This window comes from Ochotona princeps, chromosome 7 (genome assembly GCF_030435755.1).
Source record: "Ochotona princeps isolate mOchPri1 chromosome 7, mOchPri1.hap1, whole genome shotgun sequence".
Lineage (NCBI taxonomy): Eukaryota > Metazoa > Chordata > Mammalia > Lagomorpha > Ochotonidae > Ochotona > Ochotona princeps.
In genome coordinates, this window is record NC_080838.1 from 37,096,789 (window position 1) to 37,110,223 (window position 13,435).

Sequence of the window (13,435 nt, forward strand, 5' to 3'; positions counted from 1 at the left end):
TTAGAAGAATAAATTCTATAGAGTCTAAATAGCAGTATTATTAATAAACAGAAAAAATCTGTTCTTATAGAAGGTAAGGTTTTAATAAATGTTTTAAGTAAATGATTTATCTCGACTTGCCAATACATTGAACTTATTAACACTCCTATACATCAAACAACAAAACATGTACAAGCCAAGTTCCAAAACCTAGCAGTTCCTTATAAGGGATGATATATATACTGTGTAGGTAAAGTAAGCTCTCAAAAACCTAAAATATATTTTTTCCAGGTTAGTATTAGACATTTTAAAATTAATCTTTATCATGTAATCCTGGAGAGGTGGAGGGAGGACTGAACTAATTTGAAGCAAAAACAATCTTAGAACCCTCATAAAAATAGAAATAAAAACACGGATGCCCTTTCAATCTGGTTGCTTCTGTTCCCTAAGTAAAAGAATCTCAAATAGAAAAGGAGAAAGTCAAATTATCCCTGTTTGCAGACAATATGATTCAATAAAGAAAGACATTCTATCAAGAAAATTATTAGAATTGATAAACCAAAATTAACAGGATATAATATCAACATGCACAAATCAGTGGCACTTTACGTACCAGGAAAGAACTCACTGAGGATTAAAAGTAATGCAATTTACAACATCTAAAAAACAAAAATCACTTGAAATTAATCCAATTGATAATGTTAAAAATTTGCACAATGAAAACAACAAAACATTCATGAAAGAAATTGAGGAGGACATTAAAAAATGGAATGACAACCTCTCTGCACGAATTGGAAGAATTTATACTTCAAAACTGTCAACACTACCCACTGGGATTTATAAATTCAACCCAATCCCCACTGTTGATAGAACTAGGGAAAAAGAAATAAACTCTAAACTTCACAGAACACAAAGCACTTTAAAACCTCAAAGACATCTTAAACAATAAGAAGAAAGCTTGATGCATCACAATACCAGATTTCAAGGCAAAATATAGAATTACTGAAACCAGACAGCATACCACTGGCATTAATAAAGATACATCCAACACTGGATAGTATAAAAAATCATAGAAATGAATCTACCTATCTAAGGCCAACTTAGTTTGACAGAAGATCCAGTAAGAGTAATAATAATAATAACTTACAAGACAGTTGATTCAATAAATAATGCTAGAAAAACAGAACAATCGTAACTTCTCACATTCTGTAACATCAACTCAAATTAGATTAAAGATTTAGAAGCAAAACCTAAATCCACAAAACTAACACAAGATAAGACAAGTAAGCTGAGACATTAGCATAGGTAATGATTTTTTTAAAGATTCTTATAACTAGAGTAAAAAAAATTTTTGCATAACAAAGGAAACAATCAGCAGAATGAAAAGTTAAGTAACACAAGGGATAAAATCTTTGCAAACTATTAAAATTAATGAAGAATTAATATCGAGAATATAGAAGGAACTCAAAAACTTAACCAATACAGCTAAGAGACAGGCAAGCATTTGAATAGATTTCTCAGAAGAAGAAGAAAAAAAATGGCTAACAAATACAAATGCTCACAGAACTCAAGGAAATGTAACAAATAAGTGTTAACAAGAGCAACAAAATAGATAAGAATCAAGATGGGGAATAGGGTAAGGACACGCTTAAATAGACAGAGAAACATTTAATCAAGATGAAGCAGAGAGGACACATTCCAGGAAATAGGAGAGGACAGAACAACAGCAGAGGGGTACCTGGAGACTGACAGATGCAGGAAAGCAGCGGACAGAAAGGTGTGGTGTTAGAGTGACTGATACTCCAGCAGCATTCAGCTAACAGAGATCTGAACTCCACCAGCAGCTGGAAATCCACCAACAACCAGGTGGGAAGGGACTTTCACTGGGAGCTGGGGAGGTAAACCCAAAGAACTGTCTGTCCTGCTAATCCGTTTGATTTGACCAGGAGCAGAGACACAGCAACAGATCACAGATGGGCAGTAAGAGAACAGCGTGGATTTCACAGCCCAGTCAGCCCCCTAGAGCCAAATTGGGTGTCATTTTGCTTAAGGAGGCAAAGGCAAGGGAAAGGACTGAGCATGTGCTGAGCTGGTAGTGAACTCATTTTTGACTCAGTGAACTGCAGCAACGTGGCATTCTACAGGTTTCACCCAAGACAGGTCTGGGTAGCTTTCACACCTGACTTCCAACAGATCAAGAACTCTAGTAGTGGCACATCAGGCACCATTTTGTACAGTGCAGCAAAAGTTTTAGGACTGAAGGGGACAACAGTGAACTGCGCATGTGCTGAACTTGCAAGGACTCACTGAGTTCACTGGATTGCACTGGTCCAGCAGGAAAATAATACCAACTGTGGCATCATATGAGTCAAAATAGGTCCGTGTGGCACCCAGACCCAAAGTCCAACAGGTGCCAGCAAGATCAGCACCACCAACAATCTAGCTATATAGGACAACTGGTGTCTCCCTAATCCTGGGACCTGTTCCAACCAGAAATGGGAGCAAGGCTGCTGAGACAACAGTGCAACCTCAGCATGGTATCACAGGAGGTGGTGACTGGTGAGCCAGAAGTTGGGGCTGCGCAGTTCTTTGTGGAAATCTAACATAAGAGCCTAGACCTGGCACTTGCTGGAGGGAGTGACACAATTGGCTGCAAGCAACGAGCAGGGTATCAACTGCAATAAGTAAAATCGAACTGTAGACCTGTGCATGACACAGCTTAGACACCTGCTCCAAGGAGAAGACTCTGCTAGCCAGAACTACAATGACCAAGAGCAAGAGACAAAGGCACAATGAATATTACTGAAAACTCCCCTGCAAAGGAGCAAAACCCTATGCCAACCTCAGAGTTCACTGAGGAAGATATTGAGAAAATGGGGGACACAGATTTCAGAAAACTCATTATTAAGCTTCTGATCAACAATGAGAAACACATACAAGAGTTCAAAGAATTCAAGGAATATGTAAAACAGGAAACAGCAGCAATAAAGCAAAACAAGGCTGATATATCAAAAATTAAGAACACAGTAGAGCAAATTAAAATTACAGTGGAGAGTCTCCAAAATAGAATGAAGCAAGCAGAAGAAAGAATCTCAGAATTGGAAGATATTTCCTGTCCTCAGGGGGAAGCAAACAAAAAGCTGGAAACAGAGCTGGCTCAGGCCAAAAAAAGTATTCAAGAATTGAAAGACACTATTAAGAGGCCTAATATAAGAGTTATGGGAGTCTCAGAAAGTACAGAAAAAGAAACTGGTTTTACAAATATATTTAATGAAATAATAAGGGAAAATTTCCCTAGAGAAAGAATTGGGAAACAACATCCAGGAGGGGCATAGAACTCCCAACAGGCTTGATCAAAAGTGATCTTCACCATGACACATGATCATCAACCTCTTTTCAATCGAACATAAGGAAAAGATCCTTATATGTGCAAGTGAAAAAATCAATTGACATACAAAGGAATGCCAATTAAACTCACAGGTGATCTCTCACAGGCTACTCTACAGTCAAGAAGAGAATGGAGTGACACATTCCAGATTCTAAAAGGAAAAAATTGTCGGCCCAGGATAATATATCCAGCAAAGCTTTCTTTTGTCTTTGAAAATGAAATAAAATTCTTCCACAGTAAAGAAAAGTTAAAAGAATTTACCTCTTTCAAACCTGTCCTACAAATGATACTTCAAGATGTTCTCTTGACAGAGAAGAGGAATAGCACCCAACAAAACCAAAGGCAAATGGGAAGAACATCCCAGTAAAATGACAACAGAAGGCTAAATCAATGAACAACCCATTGCTAAAATGACAGGATCAAAGTATCACCCTTATATATTAACCATAAATATAAATCGCTTAAGCTCAATCAAACGTCTTATATTAGTAGACTGGATTAAAAAGCAAAACCCATCTATTTGTTGCCTACAGGAGACACATTTCACCAACAAGAATCAACAGAATCTATATCTCATGGATTCTGATGTTTTTGTTTTAATTTCATCTCTTCAAAACACTTTTCTTCTGATTAAATTCTTCAATGACTCATACATCATACAGTTGCATCATTTTCTTCAAGAAGGTTCTTGATTTTCTTTTTCATTTCTCCAGCAAGATGTTAGTCATTCAGTAGCATATTATTTAACTTCATGGTGGTGTTAATTTATTTTTTCTTCCTGTTGTTGATTTTGTTTTGTGGCTTTTCATTTAATGGGAAATATAGTAGCTGTGTAATGGAGACTGTAATATCTAGTAACATGTTATTTAACTTCATGGCATTGTAAATTTCTATTTTTCTTCCTATTGTTGATTTTGTATTGTGACCTTTCACTTAAGGGGATGTACAGTAGCTGTGAAATGGAGACTAACATATCTAGATGTGAGGATACAATGTAGTATGCATCTCTACTTCCAGACAAAGATGGACTTACAATGAAACTGCTTACTTTATCTTGACAATACGATGGTGGAATCTCTGCCATTGTCCATGCCCGCAATGATGGACATATGACTGTGTATGAAGAACTATACTTTCGTAATGATATAGAGGAACTAGGTGGGGTGGGGGAGGGAAATTGTGGCTCGGATAAGGGAAATACCAGGAGCCTATGGAATTGTATCATAAAATCATAATAAACAATAATAAAAAAGCAACAAAATAAAAAGAAAAGGAATGCTTGCTAGTGAAGATGTAAAGAAAGAAACTACATGCTAATGAAAAAAGTGATTTAGTGAGTTACCACTTCAAGTTGTTGAAAAGTTGTTTCTTTGGAATAAATCTTTTACTTGTTACAAATTCTCAAGATCATTGCTTCTGTACTAAGGGAACGACACACAAAGGTGTAAGTAAATTTTCACAGAGACTATATTGTCAAATCAGAATCTTCTCCCTTAAACTTATCTTACTTAACTTACCTTAAAACCAAGTAAGTAATAAAATAGAGAAAATGGAAAAAAATCAAAGTCTCTTTCCGTTTTGATTATCCCTTATATGAAAAGCTTAAGAACAGACGTGTTTTGGATTTCAAAATATTTGCACATACATAAGAAGATATTTGGAGGAGAGGAAGTTTAAATATATCACTGACATATTTCATATGTCCTTGATGCAAACAGAATAGGTATAAATCTATACAATATTTTTAGTGTATCTGTGTTTTCTAACCATGATCCTCCCACGTAAGGGCAGGTGTGGAATTTTTCAAACATATCATGTGGGATCTTACATTCTTGCATTCTGGATTTTTGGAAAATATTTATTTCATTTATTTGAAAGGCAAAATGACATACAGAAATGGAGGTTGGGCACAGAAAGAAACAGACAGAGATCTTCCATCTGCTTCTTACTGCCCAAATGGCTATAATAATTGAGGCTGGGTCAAGCCAAGGTCAGGAGGCTGGAATTCCATTTGGATCTCCAACATGGGTAGTAGTAAAGTACTAACTACTTTAGTAATACCCTGTCACCTTCCCAGGTGCATCAAGACAGAGATGGATTAAAGACAGAGTTGCCTGCTCAAGAACTGGTGCTCCAACATGAGATGCTAGCAATTTAAGCAGCTGTTTAACTTACTGGACCACAAGGCTGGTCCAATGATTTTAGATTTTCTAATTAAGAATGTTCCATGTTTATATAGCTATCACATTATCTATTGCATAGACATTTAAGACCAAATGCTGTTGTCATTATGCTATCTGATTCAGTTACATGCTACTGTGTAGTAGGTGCTACGATTTCAACAGGAACAGCATACCTTTTCTTGGTCCCCATTCTAAACTGTACTCCTAGACATGCACTTAAGGTATTTACCTTTAAAATCCTCACATGGGACAAGGTGCATAGCCTAACAACTGAGACACTGGTTAAGATACTAATAGTGTCCCAATATCAGAGAACCTAGGTTTAACTCCTAGCTTTGGTTCCTGATTCAAGTTTGCTACTAATGCAGATGTCGGGGAGGAAGCAGTTATGCTTCAAGTCACCGAGTCCTTGCCTCCCAGTTTGGAGATCTGAAATGAGTTACCAGTCCCTCCCCAACCCCCATCACCGCGTATTTGTGGTCTCTTACTTTATTTTACTTATTCAGGGTCAACTGTGGTCTGGAAATACTGAACAGAAAATTCAAAAGTTTTAAACTTAAAAGCCATTCTGAAGAGCATAAGATCTTGCACCATTCTGGTCTGTCCTGTCCTGGACATGAATCATGCCTCTCACCAGCACATCCCTGATGATACACCACCAGCCACTCGGTCACTTAGCAGCTTTCTTGGCTATTAAATCAACTGTCATGGCATCACAAAGCTTAGATTCAAGAGATTTCTCTTTCAATTAATAACTTCCAAAGAACAGAAGCTGAGATTCTGACAATACAAAAATGCAAAAAAAAAAAAATCCAAAAAAGTTTTCTCTTATCCCACATTGTTACAAGAAGCACGCTGAGTGCAGCACAGTAAGATATTATGAAAAAGATGTCACATTTACATCATTTTTATTATGGTAGATTGTCATAATTGCCCTATTTTATTATTAACCATTATTGTTAATCACTTAATGCATTTAATTTACAAATTAAACTTAATCATATAATATATATATAAAAGTCACCACACAGCAATGTATGGAACACATGTAATAGAGGGGTCATTAGGTGGAATTTATTGTTGCTATTGTTGTGTTAACTTTAAAAGAGTATCCGTACACGGATTAAAATGGCTACCACCTTGCACCCACATGGGAGGCCTGAACAGGCTCCTGACTCCTGGCTTCGGATCAGTGCAGCAGCAGCTGTTGAGGTTGATTGGGGAGTGAATCAACGGACTGAAGATCTTCCTCTCTGTCCCTCTTCTTCTCTGTATATCTGACTTTCCAATGAAAATTTAAAGCAAAATCATAAAATAATGGCTACCATCTCAACTAGGTGATATAATCCCATGAGATGATCCATGGCTAACTGAAAGATCATTATTTGGCACAGGAAGGGATACAGGATGTTTGATAAACCCTGCTATTCAAGCAGATAAAAGGGGTCCTGAAATTGTGTTCACCAGTACACAAGGGGACAACACTACAATCTACCAAAAAGAAAAAAAAAAATCATAGACTTTTGTGAAGATAAACTAGTTTTAAAGAGATAGATTCAGATTTCAGAGCTGCTTTGTTCTTTCCTAAAACCAGATGCTGCTTTTAGACAGCCGTAAGTATGCTTTTATTCACTGACTCCACAGTTTCTATTAAGTCCCTGAAGAATCTAAAACACACCCAATAAATACAAGATATTGAATAATTGGAGGAACGAATAGAATTGAATGGCCCTAGAGAAAAGAGATTATTTGGGAAGAACCAAACTGAAAGGACTACACTATTGCAACAAAATGGGAAAAATCTGATAGGGGTGGGAGTTTGGGGGGGAATCCCAGCCTGTACAAAATTGCACCACAATTCAAAATTCAAAATAAAAATATATTAAAAAAATAAATGGATGGCCCTACATCAAATTAATATTTAAGATACATTAGCAACGTTTCCTCACCAATATTGGGGTGCTTCAAAAGACGGCAGATTCTAGCTTCCCTTTCCAGTTTCTGATGATCTGTTAAAACAAACAACAAAAAGTCATTCCATAGCCAACCAGAATAAAGCATATTAAATTGCATAAATATTTACACTTACTTATTCTTTAATTTCTTTTTATTTTTATTTTTCCATAAGGTTTATTTATTTGAAAGTTAGAGTAACAAAGAGAAGGAGAGACATAGAGCTCGTACCAGTTCCCGATCCAGCTCCTTGCTAATGGCTTGGGAAAAGCAGTAGAAGATGGCCAAAGTCTTGGATCTTTGCTACCCACATAGGAAACTCCAATTTTTGTCACAAAGCTTAAATTAAGATAATGATGAAAACTGTTATCAGTCACTGTTATTATCCTTGTAATAATATTTTTAAAATATTGGTCCAAGTTTTAAGTCTGTTTTGGTATCCATGAGACCAAGTTGTTCAGCTTCTAGTTTTAAAAGCTATACAGGCAGGGCCCGGCACAATAGTGTGATAGTGTAGTGGCTAAAGTCCTTGCCTTGCATGCCCTGGGATCCCATATGGGCGCCAGTTCTAATCCCAGCAGCTCCACTTTCCATTCATCTCCCTACTTGTGGCCTGGGAAAGCAGTCAAGGACGGCCCAAAGCTTTGGGACCCTGCACCTGCGTGGGAGACCTGGGAGAAGCTCTGCGCTTCTGGCTTCAGATTGGCTCAGCTCCAGCCATTGCAGCTGCTTGGGGAGTGAATCATTGGACGGAAGATCTTCCTCTCTGTCTCTGCTCCTCTCTGTATATCTGACTTTCCAATAAAAATAAATAAATCTTTAAAAAAATAAATAAAACCTATACAGGCATTTTTGCTGTACAGCAACTAGATTTTATTATACAACAGAAGTGTTTTTACGCTTATATTTCTTATTCAATCATGTGAAATGTTACAAATAGAATCAGAGGCTAAGACTTAATAACTACTAACTTTGATTTTATGAATGATTATTTCAAGTGATTTTTTTTTTTAAATCCTACGTGCATAGTGCTAAGAAATATAAAGATGTTAGGGCTTAGTATCACTACCTTGGGGCCAGCATTATGGTGTAGTAAGGTTATCCAACTGCCTGAAATATCACTATCCTATATAAGCACCAGTTCAAGACAACCGCTCCATTTCCAATCCAGTTCCCTACTAATGTGTCTGAGAACAGCACGTGGTGCAAATACTTGGGTACGCCAACCATAAGGGAGACACAGAAGAACTTCCTGACTTCTGGCTTTGTCTAGTCCCAGCCCTGGTTGTTTTAGCCATTTGGGGAGTGAATCAGCGATGGAAAATCTTTCACTCTGTCTCTTCCTCAGCCTCTTTCCCTTTTAAATATTAAATGAATCTTTTAAAAAGTCAACATTCTAATTCATACAAAGGCTCTTCTCTTACAATTTTATCCAATATTTAATTTTCATGTATTACATAACATTTATCAACACATGCATAAGTGTCAACACAATTTTATGTCAATAATATCATTTTACTCTAAAGATATTTTTTTTACTTTGCAGACTTCCTAAAAGAGTTTCAAGAACTGAATAATACAAATAGCTGGTTTTTTAAGAGTTTATTTATAAGGAAATATTTTGATACATAATGTTGTCAGTAGCTGAAAGAAATGAACATCTTCATGAACCAGCACATAGCTTAATAGATTCTGACAGATTACCAATTAAAGAACAGATAGTTTCTGACCTACCTACCACCTAAAATAATGCATACTTCAGCTAAATATAAATTCCTCAAGTCTTCCATCCCTTTAACAGGGTCTTCTCTTTAAGACAAGCTACTTCTAGAATATTCTTAATGAGAAGAACCTGAGTAAACACAAAAGATTACGCCAGATTTTAAAAATGCATCTAGTATCACTTACTACAAAGGGTTATATGCAAAATATATTAAAAATACTTGCTTACAGGAATTACAATTTTGTGGTAGAGACAGGGATATACAGATACATACACGAAACCATGTTAGATTGATAGAGATAGAAATAGATACAAACTGTCTCAAACATGCATAATTGCATTAAAATAAAGAAAAACAAAGAAACAAAACACTTTCCCAGACAATAGGCTTTCTGGAATTTTAGCCACAGAGATCAACATAATTATAGGCTTTGTACAGCCAATCATTATGGCTCATCTGTTTCTCGGCAAAATTCTTATGTTGATGCTTTAATTCCCAGATCTCTAAAAGGGCTGTATTTGCAGACATGGTATTTAAATATATATATATATGTTAAAATGAGGTCATTACTGTGGACTTCAGGTGATACTCATGTAAGAGGAAACTAGGGGATATCATGTGAAAATACTGGGAGAAGACAGGGATCTACAAGCCAACAATAGACACCTCACAAGAAATCAATCCACCTAATACCATGATTTCAGACTTACAGCATCCAGAAATGTAAGGAAATACATTTCTGCTGTGTAAGCCACATCTGTGGTTCTTTGTTATAGTAGCCCTAGAAAATTAATAATACAGCTCACTTACACATTTGTTTTCTATTGCTCACATCAATATCACAAATACAGAATTTTAAGAGGGCACAGATTTATAATGACAATGTTCTGTGCATCAGAAAAGTTGGGTCCACTCACGAAGCTGTGGTTCAGTAATGAACCATGGCTAGGATCTCATCTAAAGTCTCTAGGGAAGGATTTGCTTTCAAACTCATGTAATTGTTGGCAGCGCTCAGTTCCTCAAGGGCTATTGAGCTGAGGGCCCAGTTTCTAGCTGCCTGCTGGTTGAAGGCTGCCTTCAGTTCTTTGCATGTGTTAACAACGCAACTTGCTTCATCTGAGGTACTGACTAATACAGGTTGGGAGGCATAGGGAGAATCATTCAGTTATTTAACCTAATCACAGAAGTGACAGCGTAGCATACCTGCCATATTCATTGGTTAGAATCATGAAATGAAGTTGGCTCAATTTCAATATGGAAGGGCATGAACCACAGGAGACAAGGACCATCAGGGCATCTTATATTTTGCTTGTCAGAGCATACTTCACAACAATAGCTCTGATGAAATTTCTCTGATAAACAGCTTCTCAGGTTTTTTTCCTCTGAATAATTACATGACTTACTGAACTCCAATGAATCACAGACATTTTGCACTCTCTCATCGGGGCATATTTTGACATCCCAAACATGATGATACAGTAAAAACTAGAATTTAACAATAATGGAAATGCATATCACCTGATGTGCTTCACATTCAATATCAAATTCACCACTTTAATTTCAGAGACAGTAGGTAGGTGGTAAGGAATGATTAAGTACAATTATTACCAAAAGCTCAATTCTATTTATCCTGTAATAAAGATAAATTTACCTTCAAAGTTTTTCATTTCCTTTAATACAATCAGTAACAAAATCATAATCCTACCTCTTCATTCTCAGCTCTCACAATTTTAATGGTAAGAACAAAGACATTACAAAAGGCAAGGCATCATTTGAAAATTTTCTTTTTCTCTCCACAGATTCTAAGCTAGGGTAAAACTAGCTTTGCCATTTAATATTTACTAAAGTCATTACACCATAATAGTTTGGCTTTATCTTTTCTTTAAAGCCTAAGTCCATACTCACATGAGAATAAAAATACAAACATGTAGTTTGTAAATGTTATTAAACTAATAACTATACCCTGTTAGCAATGTATGAGTGAAGACATAAACAATCACTTAATGCAAATATTGTCACCTAACCATGGTTACTAGTATTATCAGTAAAAACATCTCAACTTTAAAACAAGAATTTGAGTGAAAGTAGGTTCTTTCTTTCAAGTTTTAATATACTTCATAAACTTGCAAAATTTTATTTCAGTCAGGGCCCTGTAGCTCAGGGGTTAGAGCACTGGTCTCGTAAACCAGGGGTTGTGAGTTCAAAGCTCACCTGGGCCTGCAGTGTGCTTCTTTGTCAAAATCCAGTAACAGCACACCTGCTTAGCAACTAATAAGGCAACTAGTAAGGCTGACCGATTCTATTCAAGGATTAAAATTTTATTTCAAACAGGTAAGAAATGCAGTTTCACTGAAATTACAGTCTCAAGTACAAGATACTCTTTTTATTAAATCCCACTATCAATTCTAAGACAAAAAAGAAAATGATCTTAAGTTACTTTATGCTTTGTATTGCTGTACCTACATGTTATATTTTTCTTATTTCTTTGTGATTTTTTGTTAAGTATTCTTATTGCTGTGAACATCAATAGTACATAAAACTAAAGTACACATAATAGGCGCTAAACATGTTGAGTGAGTATATTAATGAATTAATATTTTGTGATGTCATGAACTAAGAACCTAATGACACAAAAATATGGGATAATCACAGGCCCAGCATGGTGGCCTAACGGCTAAAGTCCTCGCCTTCCACATGCCAGGATCCCAGATGGGCACTGGTTCATGTCCTGGCAGCTCTGCTTCCCATCCAGCTCCATGCTTGTGGCCTGGAAAAGCAGTTGAGGATACCCAAAGCCTTGGGACCCTGAACTGTGTGGAAGACCCAGAAGAGGCTCCAGGCTCCTAGCTTTGGATCAGCGCAGCTACAACCATTGTGGTCGCTTAGGGAGTTTATCAAGGGATGGAAGATCTTCCTCTCTATCTCTCCTATTCTCTTTATAGCCGACTTTCCAATACAAATAAAATAAATCTTAAAAAAAAATGAGATAATCACAAATAACCTGAAGAAATCCTCTATATTTGAAGATTTATTTATTTGAATGTCAGAGTTACAGAGAGATGAAGAAACAGGAAGAGACATTCCATCCCTAGGTTCAAGGCCAAAGCCAGGAAACTTGAGGTTCTTCTGGGTCTCCCAAGTAGACACAGGCTCAAATAATTAGGTCATCTTCTACTGTTTTTCTCTGGTCATTGCAAGGGAAGTCAAGAAAACAGAAGTGGAATCAGTGTCCACAGGGAATGCTAGTGTTATAAATGGCAGTTTTCCTGCTATGCTACAATGCTGATCCCTGAAGATATTTTTTTTTTCTTAAAAAAAAAAAAAAGAAAAATCAGATCTGATAATATAGCACAGTGAGTTAAGCAGCTGCCTGTAATGCTGGATTTGCCATCAAACCACAAGTTTAATTCCCAGCTGTTTCACTTTCAATCCAGTTCCCTACTAACGAGCCTGAGAAAACAGAAAATGGCCCAAATACCTAGATATCTGCGCCCACATGATAGACCCAGACATAATTTCTTGTTTCTAGCTTCACTTGGCCTAGCCCAAACCACTGCAGTCACTTGGGGAGTGAAGAAATTGAGGGAAGAGTTCTCAATCTCTCTCTCTGTTTGCTTTTGTGCATCACTCTGCCTTTCAAATAGATGAAAGAGAGAAAAAGAGAGGAAGGAAGGAAGGAAAAGAAAGAAAGAAAGAAATGTAGAAAGAAAGAAATGTAGAAAGAAAGAAAGAAAGAAATGTAGAAAGAAAGAAAGAAAGAAAGAAAGAAAGAAAGAAAGAAAGAAAGAAAGAAAGAAAGAAAGAAAGAAAGAAAAAAGAAAGAAAGAAAGTAGATACTCATTAAGGTACAGTTTTTGGAGATCTGAAAGACCTTATTTCTGAAGTAGTGGAATTACATTCTGAATGCATTGCTTTGTTTTTTTTTAAGATTTATTCATCTTATTACAGCCAGATATACAGAGAGGAGGAGAGACAGAGAGGAAGATCTTCCATCCCATGATTCACTCCCCAAGTGACCCGCAACGGGCCGATGCGAGCCAATCCGAAGCCGGGAACCTGGAACCTCTTCCGGGTCTCCCACGCGGGTGCAGAGTCCCAATGCATTGGGCCGTCCTCAACTGCTATCCCAGGCCACAAGCAGAGAGCTGGATGGGAAGTGGAGCTGCTGGGATTAGAACCAGCACCCATATGGGATCCCGGGGCTTTCA

At 36.9% G+C, this 13,435-nt stretch overlaps 1 protein-coding gene and 1 non-coding gene across 12 annotated transcripts in view; one reads left to right on the forward strand and one right to left on the reverse strand.

Moving 5' to 3' along the window:
- The window catches only part of CAMK2D (calcium/calmodulin dependent protein kinase II delta), a 267,307-nt gene that overhangs the window by 184,605 nt on the left and 69,267 nt on the right, over positions 1–13,435 (reverse strand). For all 11 annotated transcript variants that reach the window (XM_036495017.2, XM_036495016.2, XM_058666953.1 and 8 more), the window contains exon 3: positions 7,500–7,559. In XM_036495017.2, the coding sequence (XP_036350910.1) occupies positions 7,500–7,559 (60 nt within the window). The remainder of the gene's footprint in view (positions 1–7,499; positions 7,560–13,435) is intronic.
- On the forward strand, positions 11,374–11,446 carry TRNAT-CGU (transfer RNA threonine (anticodon CGU)). Its single transcript has one exon. It is a non-coding gene; the product is annotated as a tRNA-Thr (tRNA).